At 47.3% G+C, this 23,851-nt stretch overlaps 1 protein-coding gene and 1 non-coding gene across 2 annotated transcripts; both read right to left on the bottom strand.

Moving 5' to 3' along the window:
- Positions 1-102: 102 nt before the first annotated feature.
- LOC138947206 (uncharacterized) lies at positions 103-23,815 on the bottom strand. Its single transcript, XM_070318639.1, has 8 exons — positions 22,865-23,815; positions 18,396-19,990; positions 17,255-17,504; positions 8,377-9,275; positions 7,344-7,501; positions 6,182-6,302; positions 5,452-5,615; positions 103-4,850 (listed from the first exon to the last, which is right to left on the bottom strand). Exons 2-8 carry the CDS (start codon positions 19,967-19,969, stop codon positions 3,400-3,402), a joined length of 4,617 nt encoding a protein of 1,538 aa, XP_070174740.1. The 5' UTR covers positions 19,970-19,990; positions 22,865-23,815; the 3' UTR covers positions 103-3,399.
- Positions 15,319-15,437, bottom strand: LOC138947879 (5S ribosomal RNA). Its single transcript, XR_011449850.1, has one exon. It is a non-coding gene; the product is annotated as a 5S ribosomal RNA (ribosomal RNA).
- Positions 23,816-23,851: the final 36 nt, after the last annotated feature.

Below are 23,851 nucleotides of genomic sequence, written 5' to 3'. Positions count from 1 at the left end.
CATTTAATTCTGATGTGTTTGTGGGTTAATTCTCTCGCTACGAGTAACGCTCAGACAGATACATTACCCAAACACCTCTCTCTTTCTCACTCACTCACACACACACACACACACACACTATTCATGCTGAACAATATTTATTTTGATAACTCAAACAAGAGATCACTTGTATTGTCATGCAAAAACATAACGGAAACCATCACTGGGTTTGATAAATAAATAAATAAATAATAGCATGCAGTGTTTTATTTGTCTTAAACAGCTAGGTTATTTACAATGGCATTGGTTTCTGAGCAAGAGATGTACATGTTCAATCTTTCAGTGCAAGCAACAGTGTTAACATACTAACACCATTACATTCAAATATGTTCGATCTTTCAGTGTAAGCAGCAGGGTTGGGCATGCAGACACCATTAAATTCAATATATTAGAGCCAACAGATAGTGCCACGCTTGCATTAAATTATTATCTTTCAACGTAAGAACCAATGTAGTACATGCAGACGCCATTAAATTCAATCTTGTAATGCAAGATATAGTGTTGTACATGCAGACACCATTAAATTTGGTATCTTCTGACAGATAGGGATGGAGCCAAAAGATTAGTTGCACACTTTGAATGACCCCAAAACATCAAATCTAATGATAAGAGCATTTAAATCCACTTACAAAAGACTCATAAAAATCGTGAAGTACTGGCCACATGGAAAACAATCAAATAAACCGTTGAATGAATTTAATAGCTGTCTTCTTTTTTTTGTATGTCAATTACAGCAGTCGGTTTCATAATCGTGCACATGGAAAGATCTGAGAGAAACAAAAACCATGTACACTGCACTATCATTTTCTATTTGAAACTGCGAGATATTAAAATGGTTGAATTGTAAAGTGTTGCTACAAACACATGCAACATTCAGAGACAGCAGGCTTATTGGATTCTGGCTTGCAACCCGTAAAATAGTTTGTGGCCATCGCAAAATGTACAGCGTTTAAAGAATTCAAGAGCTCAAAAGTTTTAAACCTGGGGGTTTCTTTGGCCAGGCTGTTATTTTCTTGGGTATTAATCATCTTAAGAAAACAATATTTTAATTATTAAAGTTTTAAAGAAACTTTCAACATTCAACTTTTCATCCTTTAACTGTCAATGAAGGTAAATAACTGAACTTTCAAGAAATGAGTTACAAACACCCTTTCAACTACTCAACTTGTGGATATGACCTTTAATCTTATGGAACTCAAACTAACTTTTAATGCAAAAAACCCTGTCTATTAACAATAAACTTTGAAAGAAAAGTCTTAAACATGCTGCAAAAACGCACACAAAAATAACATCTAACCTATCCAGATAGAAGAAATACTTTTTATCTTTTTGGTCTTACAATCTTCAGGTCTTGCTGAACTGTAACAAAGCCCCCAAAACAATTAAAAAGAATGCATCCCGTTTTGAACATCAACACAAAAGGGACGGCTTGGCAAAACATATTTTAACCTTGCCACAAAAATTAAAAAACAAGAATTATATAAGCAAAACATCCACCTGGGAATGAAGTAAATTTTAAACAGACTCCTTCCTCTGATCGTAAGTGTTACATTTGTAATGTATCAGTGCATCACAGAGTAATTCAGTGTTTCTGCCGGCACACTTACGCTAACTGTTCAGAAAAAGCTGCCTCAACACTTAACTCACCAATTAATTAAAAATTTCTTTCTGACAGTCATAATATAACTTTCCACAGTCATAATTGAACTTTCAAGTCAGATTACTTGCTCTATATTCCCCAATAACCGTGTAGATCAACTCCTCATCTGGTCAAAATCTCTCCACACAGAGAGAAACAAGCATGCAAACAGTGAAAAAACACACATGCATGGGCAGACTTGGTATGCATGTTCACACACAATCACAGAGGGCATGCACACACACACAGACACACACACAGACAGACACACACAATGGCCAAACAAAACTGAGCCCAATAAAAATCAGTAACCGATAAACAACAATAACAGAACAAGAACTATAAACTACCATGGCACGGTGGGCCAACATTGCTTTCAATCTTATATCCATGTCTGACAAAAATGCCCTTTCATCTCCTACTTTTTCTTGCACATTCAAACAAGGATTAAAAGTAAATATCTGAATCTGAGTTCTCATAGACAGTGCTTTCACTAGAATCTTAGGTCATGAAAGAGAACACCACATGTGCAAAATGCTGAAGACTGTCACAAAACAAGCGAATGTACACAATGGTACAAGGAAAATAAACAAGTTTAGAAAAAAAGAAAACTTATACTAAAAAAATGGGGGAGGGTAAAGAAGAGAAAAACAAGTCGCGTAAGGCGAAATAACAACATTTAGTCAAGCTGTCGAACGCACAGAATGAAACTGAACGCACTGCTTTTTTCACCAAGACCACATACTCGTAGTCGTAGTTTCGTCAGTCCACCGATCGTGGCAAAGGCAGTGAAATCGACAAGCCATGCAGAATAGTGCGGTAGTGGTCACGCTGAGCAGGATAACACGCTTTTCCGTATGTCTATTCTTTTTAGCTTACTGAGTTTGTTTTTAATCCAAACATATCATATCTATATGTTTTTGGAATTAGGGTCCGACAAGGAATAAGATGAAATTGTTTTTAAATCGATTTCGGAAAATTAATTTTAATCATAATTTTCATATTTTTAATTTTCAGAGCTTGTTTGTAATCCAAATATAACATATGTATATGTTTTTGGAATCAGAAAATGACGAAGAAAAAGATGAAATTAATTTTGGATCGTTTTATAAAACAATAATTTAAATTACAAGTTTCCGATTTTTAATGACCAAACTCATTCATTAGTTTTTAAGCCACCAAGCTGAAATGCAATACCAAAGTCCGGCCTTCGTCGAAGATTGCTTTGCCAAAATTTCAATCAATTTGATTGAAAAATGAGGGTGTGACAGTGCCGCCTCAACTTTTACAAAAAGCCGCATATGACGTCATTAAAGGCATCTATCGAAAAAAAGAAAAAAAACCGCCCGGGGATATCATTCCCAGGAACGGGCGGGGATGTAGCTCAGTCGGAAGCGCGCTGGATTTGTATCCAGTTGGCCGCTGTCAGCGTGAGTTCGCCGTAGGAGTTTCAGCCCATGAACGAACAAACAAAATTCCCAGGAACTCTCATGTCAAATTTCATAAAGATCGGACCAGTAGTTTAGTCTGAATCGCTCTACACACACACACACACACACACACACACAGACAGACAGACAGACAGACAGACAGACAGACAGACACACACACCACGACCCTCATCTTGATTCCCCCTCTATGTTAAAACATTTAGTCAAAACTTGACTAAATGTAAAAAGACATGCAACACGAAATGGAATCGCAAAACCAATTAACCACGGTTACGCCGAATACTTTTGCTTAATCTTTCTCTCTCTTCCGGATCGGGTTCTGATCGGTCCGCCGATAGGAGGGTGCTGTCCTACTGTCTCCCCGTCTGATTCCGGCTCCTCTTTTATCATCTTCGATCCCGCCGGCCTGCCTCTACGACGCGCTCCACTCGCTTGTTTGACAGGCTCTACTTTCTCCAGTTCAACTTTGCCAGTGAGTATCAACTGTAACGTTGAAGCTAAGCTAGAGTCAGAGTTAGAGGCAGGCTGAGTATTTGCACTTACTCCTCCTGAGCAAAAAGCCTGTCTAGAAACGTGCCTCGCCACTGGCTTCTTCCCACTCGACGGTGCTTTTGCCTGCAAAGTTTCCGGACTGGACACAGTTTGTCTGATGGTCGGTTGCGCTGTGGAGACTATTAAAGAAGAGGTTGGGTTGGACTGAGTTTTGGCGAGGACGGGAGAAGAAGTGGTAGTCTCTGTGGATAAACTGGTCGTACTGATGATGCCGTTGTCGACTCTGATGATGCTGATCGGCCGATCCGACTGTCGCAGATTCGATTTGCGCCTGGGGACTTGTGAGCTGCTGCTGCTTGCTACTTCCTTGGGAACTTCTACTGTGATGAAACTGGATTTTTCCTTATCTTTCCCCTCCCCCTTCTCTTCAACTCCTGCCTGCTTCTTTTTTTTGACAGAGTCCACCTGAAACGTCTCCCCCGTGGAGGTGTCCACAACGATCATTTTGCTCACCGTCGGGGAGCCAAACCCTTCCTCGCCCAGCGTGTGATAAGTTGCTAAACCGTGGTTGTCGCCACCAGCAACGTCGGTAACTTCCATGGCCTGGTCTGACTGAACCTTCCTGGCTTCTGTGCCCATCACCGTGCCCCCTTCCACCATCACCTTCTTCACAAATATCTCGTCAGCGTCCAAGCCTACCGACAGGTCTCCATCCTCCATGGGCAAAGGGTTGTCGGATTTCTTGGCGTCATCACGCTTCTCTGTCAAAACCCTCGCTAAGGCCTTGACCATGGCAGGAGAGGGTGAATCCTTCCCCTTCTTCGGGTCGGAACTGTTTGCCGTTTTCGCTTCTGAACTGTTCACCAGTTCTGAAATGGTCACAACACTACCACCTTCGATGCTGACTACAGTAGACCTCACACCAGTGGCAAGCTCACAGAGTGCGTCGACCGCTACACTGTTCTTTGTATCAGCAACACTGTTTACTGATTTATCACCACCGTTCTTCTTGTTTCCATCAGCTATGCTGTTCTCTTTGCTCTCCTTCTCCTTATCACCTTGTGACACCACACTGTCGACGGGATGTTTGACTTTCTCCAGATGGCGGTCAAGGTACACCTGTTTGCTGAAGGATAGAGTGCACTTTGGACACGGGAAAGGCTTCACCCGCCTCTCCTGGTGTTTCAACACACGGTGCAGCTTCAGGGCATCCTGTCGAAAATAGCTGGCTGAAACACAAAGAGATCATACAAAGAAGTGAAATTTCAATGCAAAGCAGATTCAAAAAACCACTCAACCAAAGGAAAATGTGTAGTCACTTACAATTAAAGAGAACCTCCTTACTTACGTTTCTGTTCATAAGTAAAGGATTACAAAAGTTGCTGGCAGTTCTATCAAATTTAAAGTGGTGTTGCCCTTGCAGGGTCAGCCGAGACTTAAAATATTTATTCTTTTGCTATGCTTACATGCAATGGTGTTTCGTAGCTGATTATCAATGTACAGAAAAACACCAATCTCAAAATAAGCATGTTTGGAATATGATAATAAAAGGAGGCAATGAAACAAGTCTAAAACAACAACTGCATATTTTTGAAGCAGCTGCCATGGGCCAACAGTGCTTTTGAAGTGAACTAAAGCTGGCTAAAATAAAATGTACAAAATGGCTATGTTACCAATTGGGACACAGCCTCCGTATATAGGCGGCTTGTGATGTGAACAAAACATTGCAAATGTTCAGCTGACAGAAACCAAAACTTGCAACAGAGCTGCGTAATGGCATTACAGTTACCTTGGAAGTTATCCAGAAAGATTTAACAAAGTCATACTCACACGGACACTGGTCGCACTGGAAGGGGCGAATACCGCTGTGAACTTTCATATGACGCTTCAGTTCCGCATTCCTGATGAAGCGCAACTCACACTCGTTGCACTTGAAGTCTTTGATGCCAGCGTGCATTTTCTTGTGGTAACGGAGGTGATTTGCTTCCACAAACCTAAAGAAAAAAAAAGAAAAAGGTGAAGCAGAAAGCTAAAAGGACAGATTCAACACACATGTGAGATCTCTCTCCAGTGTGGTACCCGTACTGCAATTCACAACTTCAAGGTGTAAGAAAAATTCATGCAGAACCGAAAGTATCTTCACTCTCTGCACTACATCCCACTAATCAAAATGTCATTGCATCACACTATTCTTCAAAGATTAAAATTTTTGAGGGATGGTGGTCACGTTTCTAGGGTCTCTCTCCTGTGTGATATTGGCATCGCCTCATATACCACTATACCACTTTTTCTTTTTCTGCGTTCATGGGTGCAACTCCCACATACACTTGTGCTTTTGCATGAGCAGGTTTTTACGTGTAGGACCATTTTTACCCTGCCATTTAGGCAGCCATACTCCATTTTGGGAGCATCACTCTACTTCAACCTAGAGACAAAGGGAAAAGTCACATGGGAGGAGGAAAAAAGATAAAGATAAATTCCATTACACTTTTACGGCCTCTCTCCTCTGAGGTATCTGTGTAGCATCTCTCCGTACTTCAAGACAAAGAAAAAGCCTCACCTGGAAGGACATTGGTCACACCTGTAGGGTCTCTCTCCTGTGTGAATCCTCATGTGGGCTGACAGGTGTCCCGCCTGGCTGAACTTCTTCTTGCACGTGTCGCACTTGTAAGGACGATCCCCTGCCACAATCAAAATGCCTATCATGTAGATTGACCACAATGCTACAGAGACATAACTCATGGAGACTACTGTACAGTAGAACCCCTCCCTGTAACAGTGTTAGACCTCGACAAATCTGAGAAAATCAGGTGCTAAAACGGGGGGAAATTTACAGGGGCAGGGGAACAAGTTGCATGGTGTTACGACCAAACCAAGGGGTCTCAAACGGGGGACTCCATTGTATAGCCCTTGGGGGTGGGGCAGGGGAAAAAGTTGCATGGTGTTACGACCAAACCAAGGGGTCTCAAACGGGGGACTCCATTGTATAGCCCTTGGGGGTGGGGCAGGGGAAAAAGTTGCATGGTGTTACGACCAAACCAAGGGGTCTCAAACGGGGGACTCCATTGTATAGCCCTTGGGGGTGGGGCAGGGGAACAAGTTGCATGGTGTTACGACCAAACCAAGGGGTCTCAAACGGGGGACTCCATTGTATAGCCCTTGGGGGTGGGGCAGGGGAAAAAGTAACATGGTGTTACGACCAAACCATGGGGTCTCAAAAAGGGGGACTCCATTGTATAGCCCTTGGGGGTGGGGCAGGGGAACAAGTTGCATGGTGTTACAACCAAACCAAGGGGTCTCAAACGGGGGACTCCATTGTATAGCCCTTGGGGGTGGGGCAGGGGAAAAGTTACATGGTGTTACGACCAAACCAAGGGGTCTCAAAAAGGGGGACTCCATTGTATAGCCCTTGGGGGTGGGGCAGGGGAAAAAGTAACATGGTGTTACGACCAAACCAAGGGGTCTCAGAAGGGGGACTCCATTGTATAGCCCTTGGGGGTGGGGCAGGGGAAAAAGTTGCATGGTGTTATGACCAAACCATGAGGCTGAATAAAAATCCAAAGGAAGGAAAACAAAGCAATTGACATCAAGTGTAGTCTGCATCAAACTCTGTTATGAAGAATGATTTTAAAAGAAAATCCTGTCGAGAAGAAGAATATCATTACCATCTCATTCTCACAGTTTTGTCAAGGCAATATAAAGCACCTCCTCTTATTACCTACCTGTGTGCGTACGGACATGTCTTTTCAGGTTGCTAGGGTCCCTGACTCTCTTGAAGCAGATGTGGCACTGGTATGGCATCTCTCCTGTGTGTTTGGTGCGATGTCGCTTCAACTCAGCCTGATGGAAAAACGATGCATTGCAATCCTTGCATGGCCATCTGAAAAACACATGAAAATACAAATGAATACTAAGTTGAGTGCTAACAATGTAATCTGAAAGTGAACAGAAAAAGCAAAAGCAGAGCTCCCGCTGAAGAAAAGCAAAAGCCCCTGAAATTCTACAGACATCCAGAAAACTTGTATTCAAAACTGTGCAATTTGGAATCTGTTGCAAATCTGAGCACAATCATAGTGGCTTTTCTCTTTGAGTTTAACGCTTCTCAAAAAAAAATCTGCTGGTTTTCGGAAAAGTGGAAGCCCTGAAAAGTCAGTGATTAGCATGCAAAAGTGAAACGTGTCCATTCATAACATCACTCTGTGTTTCCATGTTGGTATCATTTCTGTGACACATTCTTCAGCTGTTCTGGCAGAATGCTGTCAGTACGTTCTATACAACTACAAGAAGTTGGCACAACAGTCACAGGGATGGTACTGAAATTTGTGCGGGAGTCAGACAGACGGATGCATGTTTGCCTTTCTACTGCAAACTGCAGTCTGATCTCTGAGATGTTGTACGACTACAAGACAGTGTAAATGAAACAATTTCATTGGTCACTAATTTGTTCTTATTATACAATACAAACATGATACAGATGGGAACTAAAACTAAAATTCATCTGGACATTAATATCTGCAAAGACTAAGCACAAATGATTATGATTATGAACAGTTCAACCAACCATCAAGCCAATTTGTAACTGGAAGCCAAGGGGACGTGAATACACACATCCCCGAAAGCACAAATTTATATGTGTGCAATGATTGACGGATTGTCTCACACACACACATAAACACACACACACACACACACACACACAAATACATACACAGAGACAGGCAGTGAGGCACAACATCCATTATGTACATTACCTACCTCCTTTCACCAACCCGTGGACTTTTCTGCTTCTTGGTGGATACAGTGGTAGCTTCATCCTTGACCTTGCTTTCAATAAAGCCTGACTCCAAGACAGCAGACACAATCTCATTATACTCGCTCAGTGGCTGGGGATGCGTCATCACTGCAGAAGAATGCTCAGACACTTGACTAGTGGTAGTACCACCGGCAGCACTGTGTTTATTCTGAAGTACTCTGGTATCCATCGCTCGAGAATACTTGTGTTCTGTCTCAAAGAATGGTGCAGGGGCAGCTTCCATGGGGGTTTCTTCTTGCAGCAAGTCTGCAACCGAGTCCACTTCTGCCACATCTTTCTCCGTATCCACTGCAGCACGTGAAATGGTAATCAACATGTCTCCATACTGGTACATGACGTCACCACTCTCTCCGTCTTGAAGATCCGACTCAGGGATCTCAATCTCGATGGAGGCGTATGGCACATCGGATCCAGGTGGATTCGGAATCTGCACTGGAACGATGGTGGACCCTCTCTTCCTGGGCCTGGCATTCCCGTCTGGTTTTATACCGCCGCTTGAATGATTTTCTTCATAGCCGTTCTCGTGTGACGGCTGCTCCTGTTTAATCATAGGGCTTGGCGCTAGGTTGGCTAGGATCACTGCGTTGTCTTCAGGGGGGTGCTTTGCGGTGTGTCGTCGGCAGTAAGAGCGATCGGCAAACTGCAGGTGGCAGGCGCTGCATGAGTAAGGCTTCTGGCCCGAGTGACTTCGCTGGTGCAGCTTCAGCGTATCTGCTCGCGCAAAGGCCGCCCCGCAAACATCACAGACATAGTCTTTCTCCCCAGTGTGCTTGCGGTAGTGTCGGTTGAGAGCAGAGTGGTGGTAGAACCTGGCTTCACATTTGTCGCAAGCAAGATGTGGCTGCAAAATTCAACAGAACCAGTCAGGTTGACATCTGAGTCATTTCTTGCCACACACAATTACCTTTCATTATCAGTTATTTAACTTTTTACAGTAAATAAGAAGGAAAATGTAAGGCTTCTTTTTAAGCCTACTGTCTATATGATACTTACCGAGACAGTACTATTCTTGCACATTATCTATTATAGGCCGAAAAAATTGGACAAAACGCTGAGTGGGTACAATTATCTCCCATAACCATGCGCCACCGTGGATCCCAAGCACTGTCCGAGTGCTTCCCCCTTACAGGATGTAGGTGGCGCGTCCTCTTTCTTTATGAGCTGCAGACCCTCAAAAAGCCCATAACATATCAAGAGGGGAGGCGGGAGGGAAACTCTAATAGTACTGTCTCGGTAAGTATCATATAGACAGTAGGCTTAAAAAGAAGCCTTACAGTCAATATAACACTTACCTCGACAGTACTATTCTTGCACAGAATACCAGAGTGGTGTGAGGGTGATATGTAGAGTATTAAACTCCTTAATCAAAATCACTTAAATCCAAGGATTAAGATACCCAGGCAATTTTCGAACAGTACTACCGTAAAAGAAAATATACCCAAGAAACATACCTTAGACTGACGTGACCATGCTAGCAACCACTGCTGTGTGGTGAACTCAATGTCAAAGTCCAGGCCACTCAAAGCTTGAATACCACTGAGTCTACGGCAAGTGGCTAAAGCGATGAGGAACAATTAGTCTTAAAAATCAGCAACTTGATACTGATGCCTGCCAGGGGTTCAAACTCATTGCTACGCAGGAGTTTGAGGACCAGAAAGACATCCCCCTTGGGAAATGAAACCAGAGGTTTAGACACCGCTGCATTGCTAATACCCGAAAGGACATTAGCGATGAGGGAGGACCTGATCAAGTGTTCAGTTCTGCGACCAGTAGCGGCCGCAATCGTGGAAGCGATGGCAGATCTGTATCCAAGAAGAGTCTTAGAAGAAAGACTCTTCTTTTGATACACTTCCACCAGGAAGTTGGCCAAGTCCTGTGTTGAGGGATAAAGCGGCTTTATCCCCTTGGACAAGGCGAAGGTGGCCCAAGCTCTCCAGCGTAAGTCGTAGAGCTGATTAGTTGATCGCCTCTTAGCGTTCAAGGAAAACTCTACTGAACTCTTGTGCAATCCTAGTGCAAGCAGTTTGGAGCGCACAAGAGCCATGCGGTCAAGCACAGACTCTCTGGACGTGGATGAGGGAGGCATGATCGAGGCTGGAGCAGACCTCCCCCGTCCAGATCCAGAGGTAGAGGGTCTACGTGGGTGAGACCGCGAAGATCTGGAAACCACGGAGCTGTTGGCCAGTAAGGCGCGACCAAAATCAGTCTTGGTCGTTCCTGCAGATATTTTGCCAGCACCCTCGGAATCAGAGATGTCGGGGGATAGGCGTAAGCATCGAGGAGCCTCCACAAGAGAGTGAATGCGTCCAAGTGGAACGCATTCATGTCTCGAAAGGGGCTGACGTACCTGGGAAGCCGAGCGCTGAATCGAGTTACGAACAGATCGATCAGAGGACGGTCCCACCTTGCCCACAGACGCTGTAGAACGTTGTGAGCGATGGTCCATTCTGTGGAGAGAACCTGATCGCCCCGACTGAGAATGTCGGCCAGGGCGTTCAGTTTCCCCGGAACGAACTGGACTGACATCCGGACCTGATTGGTCTGGCACCAGAGCAGAATCTCCTCCGCCAACAGGGAGAGGGACCGAGAATTGGTGCCCCCCTGGTGGCGAAGGTAAGCTAAGCATGTGGTGTTGTTGTCCCCGTTGAAAATCAGAGGGGCCAAGGACAGGCCGAATGGGAGGGCCCGAAACTCGAACACCGTGCCCTCCCAAACGAACCAGAGCAGATGTCGGTACCCCAGGGCCACCAGGATGTGGAAGTAAGCATCCTGGAGGTCCCAGACATGGCCCAATCGTTTGGCCGGATGGCCAACCGGACCGACGAAGGGGTTTCCATCTTGAACTTGCACCTGTGAAGGTACAAGTTCAAGGTGGAGAGGTCCAACACCGGCCTGAACCGGCCGTCCTTTTTGGGGACGGTGAACAGGCGGGAGCAGAACCCCAGAGAAGGCTGAGAAAGGGGGTAGACCGCCTTCTTCTCGACCAACGAGTTCACCTCGTCCTGAAGAGCCTGCCATCTGGCAGGCTCTCGAGGAGGGGGGAACGTCCAAGGTAGAGCGGACAATGGAGGTTGTGACGACAGCGGTAGAGAAAACCCCGACCACACCACCCTCAAGAAAAACTGGTTGGAGACCAGTCTGCCCCACATGCCGCGGGCCCGAAAAAAGGAAACCGCCGGACGAAAGAGGGGCAACTTGAGGGGGCGTCAACGTAGGGCCGGGACTCACTGAAAATTCTGCTGGCGGGCAGGCGCAGGCTTGCGACCACCCCCCCTGGTGGTGCTGCTTCCCCTTACCTGTCTGAGCACCCTTCGTCTTGCTTGGGAACGCAACAGGCGCCTAAGAGGAGGAAGAAGGAGGCAGTGAAACTGGCTTCTTCTTCTTCTTCTGAGGCTGGGAGCTGGAGGTGACTGTAGCACTTCTCTTACTCCCCGCCGCCGTCGCCGAAGCAGCGAGGCCAACCATCAGAGAATCAGTGTTCCTCTGGCGTGTGGACTCCACCACAGAACGAACAGTGTCCGGATGAAAGAGGGAAGAAGGCTGAGGAAACGTGTTCCTCAGACTCTTCCTCATATCCGGAGGCACTATAGAAGTAGGCAGAAAATGATCACGGAACAGGGCCAATAAAGTGGACCCGTGTTCCAATGGCCAATTCTGCCGCAGACGTCACGCACGATCGCACGGCATGCAAAGCCCGATCCACTCGAACCGTGTCAAGGACCCGAGTGGAATCGGACTCTGCCCGATTGGGAGGGTCCAACAGTGTGGACAGCGTGCTCATCCATGTCAAGGCCTGTGATTGGGCCTCGACTGTGGAAGAAACGGTGGCCTCAAGATTGTGGAACGAAGCAGAGCTCAGTTCCACCTTCTTGACCGAAGGCACCTCCCCAACGAACACATCACCGTCAGTCCCACCCTAAACACTCGAAGTCTGGAAAGGGAGAGTTCGAGAGTCAAAGGGAAAAGGGAGGGACGAAACAGATTGGACACGAGGAAACAGTGGAGGTGCGCCTCCCGAAGGAAAGCATGGCACTGAACCCGCGTCCTCCCGAGGAACATAGGTCGCGTTTGCACGTGAATCTGTACTCCTCAGGCGATGTGCTGCCGCTTCCACCGTGGCACTTAGACTAGGGTGGAACGCGAATTGCCGGCGGCCGGATCGTTCATAAAACGAGCCGCCGGCAGACGCGGCGTGAGCCTCCCGCGCCCGGGCCGAAGCGGACTCAAAGGACGAGAGGGCGTCTCAGGGAAGGACGTCCTGAAACTGTTCAAACGTCCTTCTAGCTGTGCGAGGACGAGCCTCCTGCCTCTCGTCCTCAGACCCCGGGTCCACGTCCTGTGTGTCAACACTAGACGACAGACGCTTAAGAGAGGCATCCGTGACGTCAAGACGCCGCGTGATGTCTGTCATGTACTGTTGGAAAGTACGAAGCATAGCTTCGGAAGTTCCATCAGAAACCGGCAAGGGTAGAGGTTCAGTGTTAACCTCAGGGCGACCCTGATCCTCCTCCCTATCGTCCTCCGACTCACTCTCCTCTTCACTTCCCGACAACTCCTCAAAAGCAGGAGTGTAGGGAGCTTGAGGGGGAAGAGCCGAAAGCGATGAAGCAGGCTGTGAAGAAACGCCCACAGAAGCAAGAGGCCGCGAAGACCCCTGCCCCAAAGACGAAACGTCTCCAGCAGCCGAAGGGGGAGAAAAACAACAACCCTGCGACTGTTGGGTCAGCCCAGCCAACGAACCCCCGCCATTTATAGACTGAACAGGAACCCATGGGGTCTGATCAGAAAAGAAATGGTCCGGTCCGGTCGGGGGTGCCGATCCGGTCCGGTAGGGTGGTCCGGTCCGGTGCCGTACCATCCGGAGGTCCCGTTCAGCACCGAACCATCGTACCCACAGAAGTGTTCGGGTGGTTAGGTCCGGACGTGGACATACCGTACCATCCGGACCCGTAGGTCCGGTGGTCCGGTTCGGTGCCAGACCATCCAGACCAACAGAGGTGGTCGGGTGGTCCCGCACCGGACCATCCGGACCCGTAGGTCCGGACCCGTAGGTCCGGTACCATCCGGAGGTCCTGTTCGGCACCGAACCATCCGTACGCACAGAAGTGTTCGGGTGGCTCGGTCCGGGCGTGGACGTACGTACCGTACCATCCGGACCCGTAGGTCCGGTTCGGTGCCAGACCATCCGGACCAACAGAGGTGGTCGGGTGGTCCGGACCGGTCCGGTAGGGTGGTCCGGTGTTCCGGTCCGGTGTTCCGGTCCGGTCCCGTACCATCCGGAGGTCCCGTTCGGTACCGAACCATCCGTACCCACAGAAGTGTTCGGGTGGCTCGGTCCGGACGTGGACACACCGTACCATCCGGACCCGTAAGTCCGGTATGGTCCGGTTCGGTGCCAGACCATCCGGACCAACAGAGGTGGTCGGGTGGTCCGGTCCGGACCGGACCACCGGTCCAGCACCGGACCATCCGGACCCGTAGGTCCGGTCCGGTCCCGCACCATCCGGAGGTCCCGTTCGGCACCGAACCACCCGTACCCACAGAAGTGTTCGGGTGGCTCGGTCCGGACGTGGACATACCGTACCATCCGGACCCGTAGGTCCGGTTCGGTGCCAGACCATCCGGACCAACAGAGGTGGTCGGGTGGTCCGGACCGATCCGGTAGGGTGGTCCGGTGTTCCGGTCCTGTCCCATACCATCCGGAGGTCCCGTACGGCACCGAACCATCCGTACCACTGAAGTGTTCGGTCCGGACGTGGACCTACCGTACCATCCGGACCCGTAGGTCCGGTGGTCCGGTATGGTCCGGTTCGGTGACAGACCATCCGGACCAACAGAGGTGGTCGGGTGGTCCGGTACCGGACCATCCGAACCCGTAGATTCGGTCCGGTCCCGCACCATCCGGAGGTCCCGTTCGGTACCGAACCATCCGTACCCACAGAAGTGTTCGGGTGGCTCGGTCCGGACGTGGACATACCGTACCATCCGGACCCGTAGGTCCGGCATGGTCCGGTTCGGTGCCAGACCACCCGGACCAACAGAGGTGGTCGAGTGGTCCGGCCCCGACCGGACCACTGGTCCGGTACCGTACCCTCCGGACCCGTAGGTCCGGTGTGTTCCGGTTCGGTGCCAGACCACCCAGACCAACAGAGGTGGTCGGGTGGTCCGGTCCCGACCGAAACACTGGTCCCGTACCGTACCATCCGGACCCGTAGGTCCGGGGGGTCCGGCAAGGGCCAGAGGTACTGTCCCGCACCGGACCCTAAGGTCCGGTACGGTCCCGTACCATGGGTCCCGTCCGGACCAAACCCGGAGGTCAAGTCCAGTCGGGACCCGTGGGTCCGGTTCGATCCCGACCCGTAAGCCTGGAACGTTCCGGACCCTTGGTCCGGACCATCCGTCACCCGAACACCAGACGCTAAGGAATGGCGTGGGGTCAAGACGGTCCGGTCGGAGGTGTCGGTCTGAGCAACAGAAACAATGTTCCCGTCGCCCTGACCATTCGACAGAAGTACCACGTTCTGTCGAACACCTCCACGTCCAGTAACTAGTCGGCCGGAGCGTTTCAAGAGGGACAGCCACCAGTCACACGGACGTCAGAGGGAACCGTAGTAGCAGTGGTCGTAGGCACGAAGCCTGAAACCCCTGCCCCCACAGGACCGCCCTGAACGGGGTCAATTCGCATCCCAACCCCAGCGGGGAGGGAATTCAGAGACCCCGTCATCTCCTCCGATCTCCCCCCCCAGGAGGCCGAAACTACTGTCAAAACAGCAGCAGACGACCCAGCGAGGGAGTTCAGAGGAGGACCCGTGTCCCTCCTGGCTTCCACAGCGGTGGAAACCGAGGAGGGCACAGGAGAGGCACCGGAAAAAGAAAGATTTTAATGCCAACTGCACCCGGTGTTCCCAGGCGGTCACCCATCCAAGTACTAACCGGGCCCGACGTTGCTTAACTTCGGTGGTCGGACGAGAACCGGTGTTTTCAACGTGGTATGGCCGTTGGCTGTCAAAACCTGAGTCTCTCCAGTAGCCCCTAGATCGGATTCACCAACCCCCAAAGAGGGTTGGGAATCGACCTGCCCCCGGATTCGAGCCAGGGGGGAGAAGGAAACCTTCCCCCCAGGCTTGAAACCGGGAGGAGCTGAAGCCTGAGACTGAGGGCCGGACAACGGCGTCGAAGGGGGGGAAGCCTGTTCCACTGAAGGAGAAGGAGAAAGAAGCTTTTTCTTTCCCCTCGAACTTCCCCGAACCTTCGACGGCGCAGCCCCGCCCGAAGTCCCAGGCTCAAGCCCAGCCTGTTTGAGCAAGCTCGCATTGAGCTTGCTCAAACAGGCTTTCTCCGCCCTCCCTCGCCGCAAACGCAAAGCGTTTGGGGAGGGAGAGTCGGAGCGCCGAAAGATCCCCTTCTCCGTGCGTAAAACATGACGCTGGGCGCCCGGAGAAGGGTTGCCCCCGGCAGACTCTGGTTCCGTAGAACCAGAGCCCAAAACAGGACGAGACATCCTACCTCGCCCTGTACGTACCCTTAAAGACCGAGAATTAACAAAATTCAAAGAAAATTTAGGTCAATACTCAAGTGAATGCGGCGAAACGAGAAGCAGACGACCGGTCACCACGAAGTAGGACGGGAGGCACGCCGAGTCCGCCACACAAAAACGGAGGCACAAGTTGAAGGAAACACAACGTAGCCTCAAGCCAGAAGTGGAATAACACACAATAATCCAACAGGTGATAGTCCACACAGAAAAGGAGCCTCTTAGTCCAAAATAATCCGGGAGCGTAGCAGAAACACAGCCGGTCTGACACGCGCGAAAAAAGAAAGAGGACGCGCCACCTACATCCTGTAAGGGGGAAGCACTCGGACAGTGCTTGGGATCCACGGTGGCGCATGGTTATGGGAGATAATTGTACCCACTCAGCGTTTTGTCCAATTTTTTCGGCCTATAATAGATAATGTGCAAGAATAGTACTGTCGAGGTAAGTGTTATATTGACAAGTTGGTCTGCTCTGTACCTGACTGTGGAAAAACAAAATTGTATCTTGACATTCTTTTTTTCTTCTCTTAACATTCCCTATTGGTATATTACAGAAACAGCAAAATGAAGGGTAAGTCACATAATTATGCAACAGTGGCTGTGTTGTTCCTAGACTCAGAAGACAATAGATCAGTTGGACTGAAAATATGTACACGTCAAATTGTTCTGGCCTTGTCCAATTAGTAGATGGTTGATGGTCAGAAGATCTCCTTCCTGTCAAAACTATTGAATGGTCAACTGGCCCGAACAATTCGCAGATAAAAAAAATATGAGCAAGTGACCAAAGAGAACTACACTGCAGTACTTGTATGCCACTCTTTTTGGTCAACTTCAAAAAACCATTTTATCCTTGAGCAATTTGCTCAAGCAAATTCAGGCCACATTTCCTGGGAATAACTTCCAGCGATAGAGTCATGTGACCTGATGTTTTTCCTGTACGCATGTAAACGTCTTTTTTACCCTGAGACTTACAACACTGTCTCTACAACATAAACCCCTCCCTGAACATAGACGTCAACCATGTGTAGTGCCACGCTAATGCTGATAAAGGAGAGTGTCATTAATTGTCAGGCCATACTTCCTAAGAATAACATGCAGCAAGAATGTCGCGTGACCAGATTTACTCTTGAATGTGTGTAAACCTCTTTATCAACCCTGCAACTTAAAACATTGTCGCTGGAAGAAAAAAATCCCTCCCTGAACATAGACATCAAACATGTGCAGTGCCATGCTAATGCTGATGACTGAGATACCCCATCCCCCCACCCTCTCAAACTAAAGCTCACCTGCACCCCAGCATGCCGACTCATGTGGCGCCGGTAGCAGGAAGGGTCGCGGAAAGCTCGAGAACAGTCCTCGACCGGACACTTCAGCGGCAGCTCTCCAGTGTGGATGGTCATGTGAATGCGAAGATCGTGAAGCTGGTTGAAGCCGTGGCCGCATTCACCACATTCGTAGCGGCGAACTCCTGAGTGTGTGCGCTGGTGAACCCGGAGGTTGGTAGGGTGCCAGAATCGCTTCTGGCATAGCTTGCATCTGAAATATTTTAACGATGAAGTAAGGAATAGTGCAGTGAGCTACAACACTTTTTCATGCATCAACATCAGTATTCTAATCAAATTACTGATTAGCACTATAAAGTAAACCATGTAGACTGACCGATTATATACCCCCCCCCCCCCCCCCCAAAAAAAAATTCTTGTGTGATAAGTTTCAAAATCAATCTTGCCTGAATAATTGCTTTAGGTAGTCATCCTAAGAAAAAAAATCCAACATTTACAATGGTGCATACGTAACCATAAAGCAAATCCAGTGCTGTTCCCAGGCCTCTGTCTTACACTGACACTGACACATACTTTTTTTCATCTGACACATTGTTCTGACCCTGGTATGTCGACTGTCCGGTAGTTTTGACACAAAGTGGACTAAGCCAGGACATTTGGACCTATACATGTATACATGTTTTTCATCCGGGTCCAACTGACCTATAGTCGTCTGAGTTTGGGAAGAACACTTCAAAACTGACTCTTGACTCTTCTTCAGCGTTCCAGAATTTTCTGGTTACGTGTGAGCCCGTTTGCTCATTTGGGCATAGTCAGCTTCACTCCGCTTTCATTGAGTAGGCATGCTGGGTATTTTCGTGTTTCCATAACCCACCGAACTCTGACATGGATTACAGGATCTTTTCCGTCACACTTGGTCTGGTGCTTGCGTGTACACACGAAGGGGGTTAAGTCACCAGCAGGTCTGCACATAACTCTGACTCTGAGTCTCAGAACAAAATATAAAATCTAGCTGCAATCAAAATCCCCTTGTATTGTTTACCGGGTTACTAACTTTACTTTTTGGTTACCTGACCCAAAATTCACCACTAAAAAACAAAGGTTAATTTGACTTGAAAATGATCAATGACAAAAGACAACTCACTCGTATGGTCGCTCTCCACTGTGTCGTTTCTTATGGATGGACAGGCTGCTGATGAAGCGATAACGAGCCCCGCAACCTGGCTCCGGACACTCATGCGGCTTCTCTCTGGCCAGGCTAGCCCACCTCTTCAACTTCACCTCAGGCAACGTGATCACCTTGCGTTCGCCATTCTCATTAATGCTCACTTCCTGTTTCACTTGCATGCCTGCAACATGTGACACATCTTCGCTCTCACCCTCGTTAGCCGTTTCTGATTCTGTTGAGATGTCCTCTATGATGGGATATATTGAGGGGGTGGTGTCCGCAACCTCCGGTTTGGGAACACTTCCTGGTTTCACCACAGGAACAGTCTCAAAGATGTGTGAATGAACCAGGATGGCTTTCCGCTCCGACGTTTGGGTGGGCGAACTGGAAGTGGATGTAGGAGTGGCAGCAACACTCTCACCTGATTTTGCTTCTACCTGAGTGATAGAATAAGGCGCTGTTGCAGACTCCTTCACATTTTGAGTTACAGGGATGGTAGGTGTTTGCATAGCAGCTACAGTAACCATACTGGAATCTTGGGAACTCGGAGCTGTGTTGTGAAGCTGTGTACCATTCACTGCAGCAGCAACACCGACGTTGGTGGAAGACGATGTCTTGCTGATGACTGGAGTTTGTGTGGCTGCAGCAGTATCTGTCGTGATGGCACTGGGGTCTTTGGAAACAGCACCCTTGATGGCTGCAGCAGGAAAGGGGACCAGTTTATAGTTCTTCTTGTTCACCGTGATGGTCGGAGGCTTGGGCACGTTCGCTGTGTTTGTGCTTGCAGCATAATTGGCAGCAGAGGAAGGGTTTAACAGTAACGATACGTTACTTGCAGGTCGTCCTTGAGCTGAACTCACAGCAGCAGCAGAGCTCTTCGGCATAAGCTTTCCATCCCCAGGGCAAGTTATAGCAGAAACAGGGGGTTCACCATTAGAGATTAATTTGTCCAGAACAGACTTTGTCACCTTGGCAGCAGCTCTTTGCAAAGCATCAACAGCGTTACGATACTGCTCCGCAGCTGCACCATCTTGCTGTGTAGCTGTGCAACTTTGCTGCCCAGCTGTAGTATTCTGCTGCACACATGCAATGTTCTGCTGGGCAGCCACAGGTGTTTGAAGGAGATGCGATAGGTTTCGTATTTGACTTTGACTTGGGCCTTTCACTTCTACCGAACCAACAGTGCCTGCATAACTTGTGTCTGGGGGAGCAGGCACGCCCCCAGCAGAGCCTACAGGGTTCTGTACAGCAATCAGAGACTTTTGTCTCAAGTGGGATGGACTGAAAACATTCACCGGGCTCTGCAAAGGGGAAGGCCTTGCTGGATTCAGTGCACTGATCACGCTCTTTCTCTCTGGAGAAGCCATGGATGTCGTCTGCAGCTGCAAGGTGCTCGCAGGAGGAGGTGGATCTGGCTTTGGGTGCATGAGCGTTTCTGTGGCGTGATGCTTCATGTGAGCAATGCATGCATTGAGGGTGGGGAAATCACATGAGCAGACCCCACAGCGGAACAGCTTGCCGGGGGACTGTGACTGGATGGTATCTGCCATCGTGAACTGTCTTTAGGGTTTCTGGGGACAAAAAGTATTTGTTGAAACATTTCTCTCTGGTTTGAAAAAAATGAATAACAATTGTATACATACATTAATATGACATACATGATACAAGAAGATAAGGCCAAAAAAAATAATAGGTGTGGTTACGGTAACATAGCCAAAAAAAGTAGGGTAGGAAGGTAGGCAATCACTTTTTTTTTTTTTTTACTTTTTTTTTCTAATGTGTACAAATTAAACCTACTTGACAGGAAAATAAGTGTGCGACTCGGGCGCTTTCGCTTTCATTGCGTTTTCTGCACTCGTTTACTTGTTGTTTTGGGTATTTTTTTGACAAATGTAATAAAAAGTTATAGGGTCGGCCCCAAAAAATAGGGTAGGTCGGGTTACCGTAACCACACCTATTTTTTTTTTAGGCCTAATATAGAGCTCTACCTGCCGCAAGACTAAAGCCTGTCCTTCACTGGGCAAAGTGGACTACGCGAAGCATACTTTGCAAAGCTGGCCGCATGAAGCTTTAGCACTGAGTTTTCGGTAAAACGACTTTGCGAAGTCCACTTCGGGCTCAATTAAGGACAGACACTTATGCACATTTTGGTAGAACACATCATTCTTAAAACCCAAAAATGGAATAGTAGCCTACTCCGATTTACTTCCAACAATTATGGTAGAACTTGAAGTAGACCTAGCTCTACACTGCCAATTTTTTTAATAGTCACTGACATTAACCCCTTGACTGCCTTAGGACGGGTATACCCGTCATGCGCTTGTGCAGCCGCAGCGCCTTAGGACGGGTTTACCCGTCTTCTCCGTTCAGGAATTTTCCAGAAATGCTACGTCACTGCTGACACACAAATAGCAGCCAATGGCTTGGAAGGATACCTCATTCTCATGAATAAACATAAATGGTGACGCGGTTTTGCGTCTGAAGGCTATTTTCGGCCTTGGCGACAGGGTAGGGGAGAGAAATCTCGACTCGTCAAAATGGCTAACGGTGACAGTCGACCGGGCCCTAGTAGTAGTAGGGAACAAGAAGAGCAAACGCTCGATCGAGTCACTTTCGCAGTTCTGAATATTATATGAGGCATCAGATGGACAGGAAGAAATTGCTATTCACAACACAATGAGTCACGTTCACATAAAATTTGAGCCCGGTCATTTTTATAGTTTCCGAGAAAAGCCCAACGTTAAGTTGTGTGTTGCCGAACAGAAAAGGCTAGTTATCTCCCTTGTTTTTCTGATAACGTTCGTAAAAGGCTACAGATGTAAATACTTTGATGTAAAGAATAATCCTACAAAGTTTCAATCACATCCGATGAACTTTGTCAAAGATATAAAATGTCTAATTTTTCCTTTGACGCTGACCTGTGACCTTGAAAAAGGTCAAAGGTCAACGAAACCATCGTTAAAGTGTAGAGGTCATTGGAGGTCACGACTAAACAAAATATGAGCCCGATCGCTTTGATAGTTTCCGAGAAAAGATATAAAATGTCTAATTTTTCCTTTGACGCTGACCTGTGACCTTGAAAAAGGTCAAAGGTCAACGAAACCATCGTTAAAGTGTAGAGGTCATTGGAGGTCACGACTAAACAAAATATGAGCCCGATCGCTTTGATAGTTTCCGAGAAAAGTCCAACGTTAAGGTGGTGTCTACGGACGGCCGGCCGGACAGACTAACACTGACCGATTACATAGAGTCACTTTTTCTCAAGTGACTCAAAAACAAAACTGGACTGACGCTACAGGCGGTGCAAATGATTATGGATACTGACAGGGGAAGGGGGAGATCTTCTTTCGGACGATTCGTTGGAAACAGGTAGATGACAGTGATTATAATCCTTTCTTGGAGCAAGCAAAACAGTCACCTGCGTTTGATCCACAGGCACCGGAAGATGCGCCGGACTGATTTTTCAAAAGTTCATATTTAAACATCATTATAACTTAAGCCAAACTAATTATTTATTTCCATGATCAGACACTAAAAACAGATTCTTGGTTCAATTTCCTTTCAAAATAACATAGGTTTTACTTACCTACCTACAGCCAGTTTGGAGCTAGAATTTTTTGTGAATTATTACACCCCAAACTCCAATATTCCCTGGCAGTCAGGAATGCACATACGCAAGTTTTGATTGGCAGCGAAAGGGTTAAAACAGTCTCATATTTACATTCAAGTATGTGCAGTCATCACTTCTCCCCCTACCCCATTCACACACACACACACACACACACACACACACACACACACACACACACACACACAGTGACACTCACACAAACAGACTGACACACACACCCCACGCAAAGAGACAGACACATACACACAAATCGTAATTTGTAACAAGACTACGGGAGACTGGGCTCCAGCAGACAGGAATGTCTCTGTTGAATCATCACTAAGTTAGAACTATTTTCATGAATATCTAATTCTAATGATAAAGAAAGACATTTAGTGATTTTCATTTACCTGACTTATGTCTCCAAAAAAATTAAGCATAACGGTCACGAGGTTAGCATTTCTTTAGTTATCGTATATCACTATATGACATGAACCAAGTAAAAGTAGTGCTAGCTTGATGAATGCCCATGGCATGGATGCATTATGTAGGCTAGGTCAAGAAAACATGCATTTAAACTCAAGATTCACAGTAAAAAAAATTGTTACACTGTCGTTATTCGCACACGGGGTATACCCGCACACGGACACGGCAAAACGCAAGTCCAACCGATACAAATAATAATGACGAAGGATCAGGATAACCACACGAGTTCTGTTTTGTTGTGATGATTTACTGTCAGTGTCACTGTGTCTGCTCGTTCCAAATCCCTGACCCCCAAACAAATGTCCACGTGTTCTGCAGTCATTTCCCACAATAATATATTTGCACTTACTTCCTCGGCAACCAGAAACCTTTATCTAAAACTCCTCTCCATTGCAAAAAGTGAAACACGCTTCTTTTATCCAAAATTATTGCTCCAAACGATCGCTTTGACTGTCGTCTCCAGCCCAACGCAACGGATATGACGCCACATGACTGAACCAAATGAGTATTGAACAATTTGAAAATAATGAACGAAATTAGAATATAAGGTTTAAAGTTGTCAAAACTTGAACGTTTCCGATACAGAATTTATTCATTTGAAGCAATACACTTTTATGAATCAGATTTGTGTGAAAGGGAAGGGCTTTCTGGGTTGAACCATAGATCTATACAGAGTCAAGGGATATCTATGGTTGAACAAAAACATACATTCTGGGGTTACTCTAGCCAAAAGTAAAGTCTCGGTTATCCCCAAGATGAAATCGAAAGTACATTTTTCTCCATGCTATGGATTTTGGCCGCATTGACCCACCTTTGGTGGATTTTCAGCGTCACCACAAAAGAATACACACACACACACAGTGACACACACACACACACACACCGTGCTATCTAGTTCCACACACATTTTTCTTTTAAGTCAAAATGCACGGATGTTGTGATGGCAGTATATAGCCTAGCTGCTAAATGTAAAAGGTATGTTATGCCTCAATACTGAAAAATACATTCTTTATCCCAGTGTAATCTGTTTCCACTCTGGATATAGCCAGAGGCTCTTCATGTATATATCTCTGATGAAGTGAGTCCCTAATGGTAAATTAATGTTTTTTGTGGGTTTTCTTTAGTTGGTATTCATGACCTGGCACCTACCACAAAAACGTCAAAGCTAATAAACAATTTTGTTTCTGTTTTTCTTCTTCTGTTCTGGTCTGATGCGCAGATTCTTTATTGCCAAGGGATACTATCCAGCCTGAGACAAGTGGCATTAAAAGGGTTATATCCCTTGACTTGTCAGTGTAGTGGGAAGTGCAGAGATCATTTCTGTTTCCATTTTAAA

The sequence above is a fragment of the Littorina saxatilis genome, linkage group LG14, assembly GCF_037325665.1.
Source record: "Littorina saxatilis isolate snail1 linkage group LG14, US_GU_Lsax_2.0, whole genome shotgun sequence".
In the NCBI taxonomy this organism is placed as follows: Eukaryota; Metazoa; Mollusca; class Gastropoda; order Littorinimorpha; family Littorinidae; genus Littorina; species Littorina saxatilis.
Note: the sequence above shows the minus strand (reverse complement) of the source record. Positions and strands in the feature narration are given on the sequence as shown.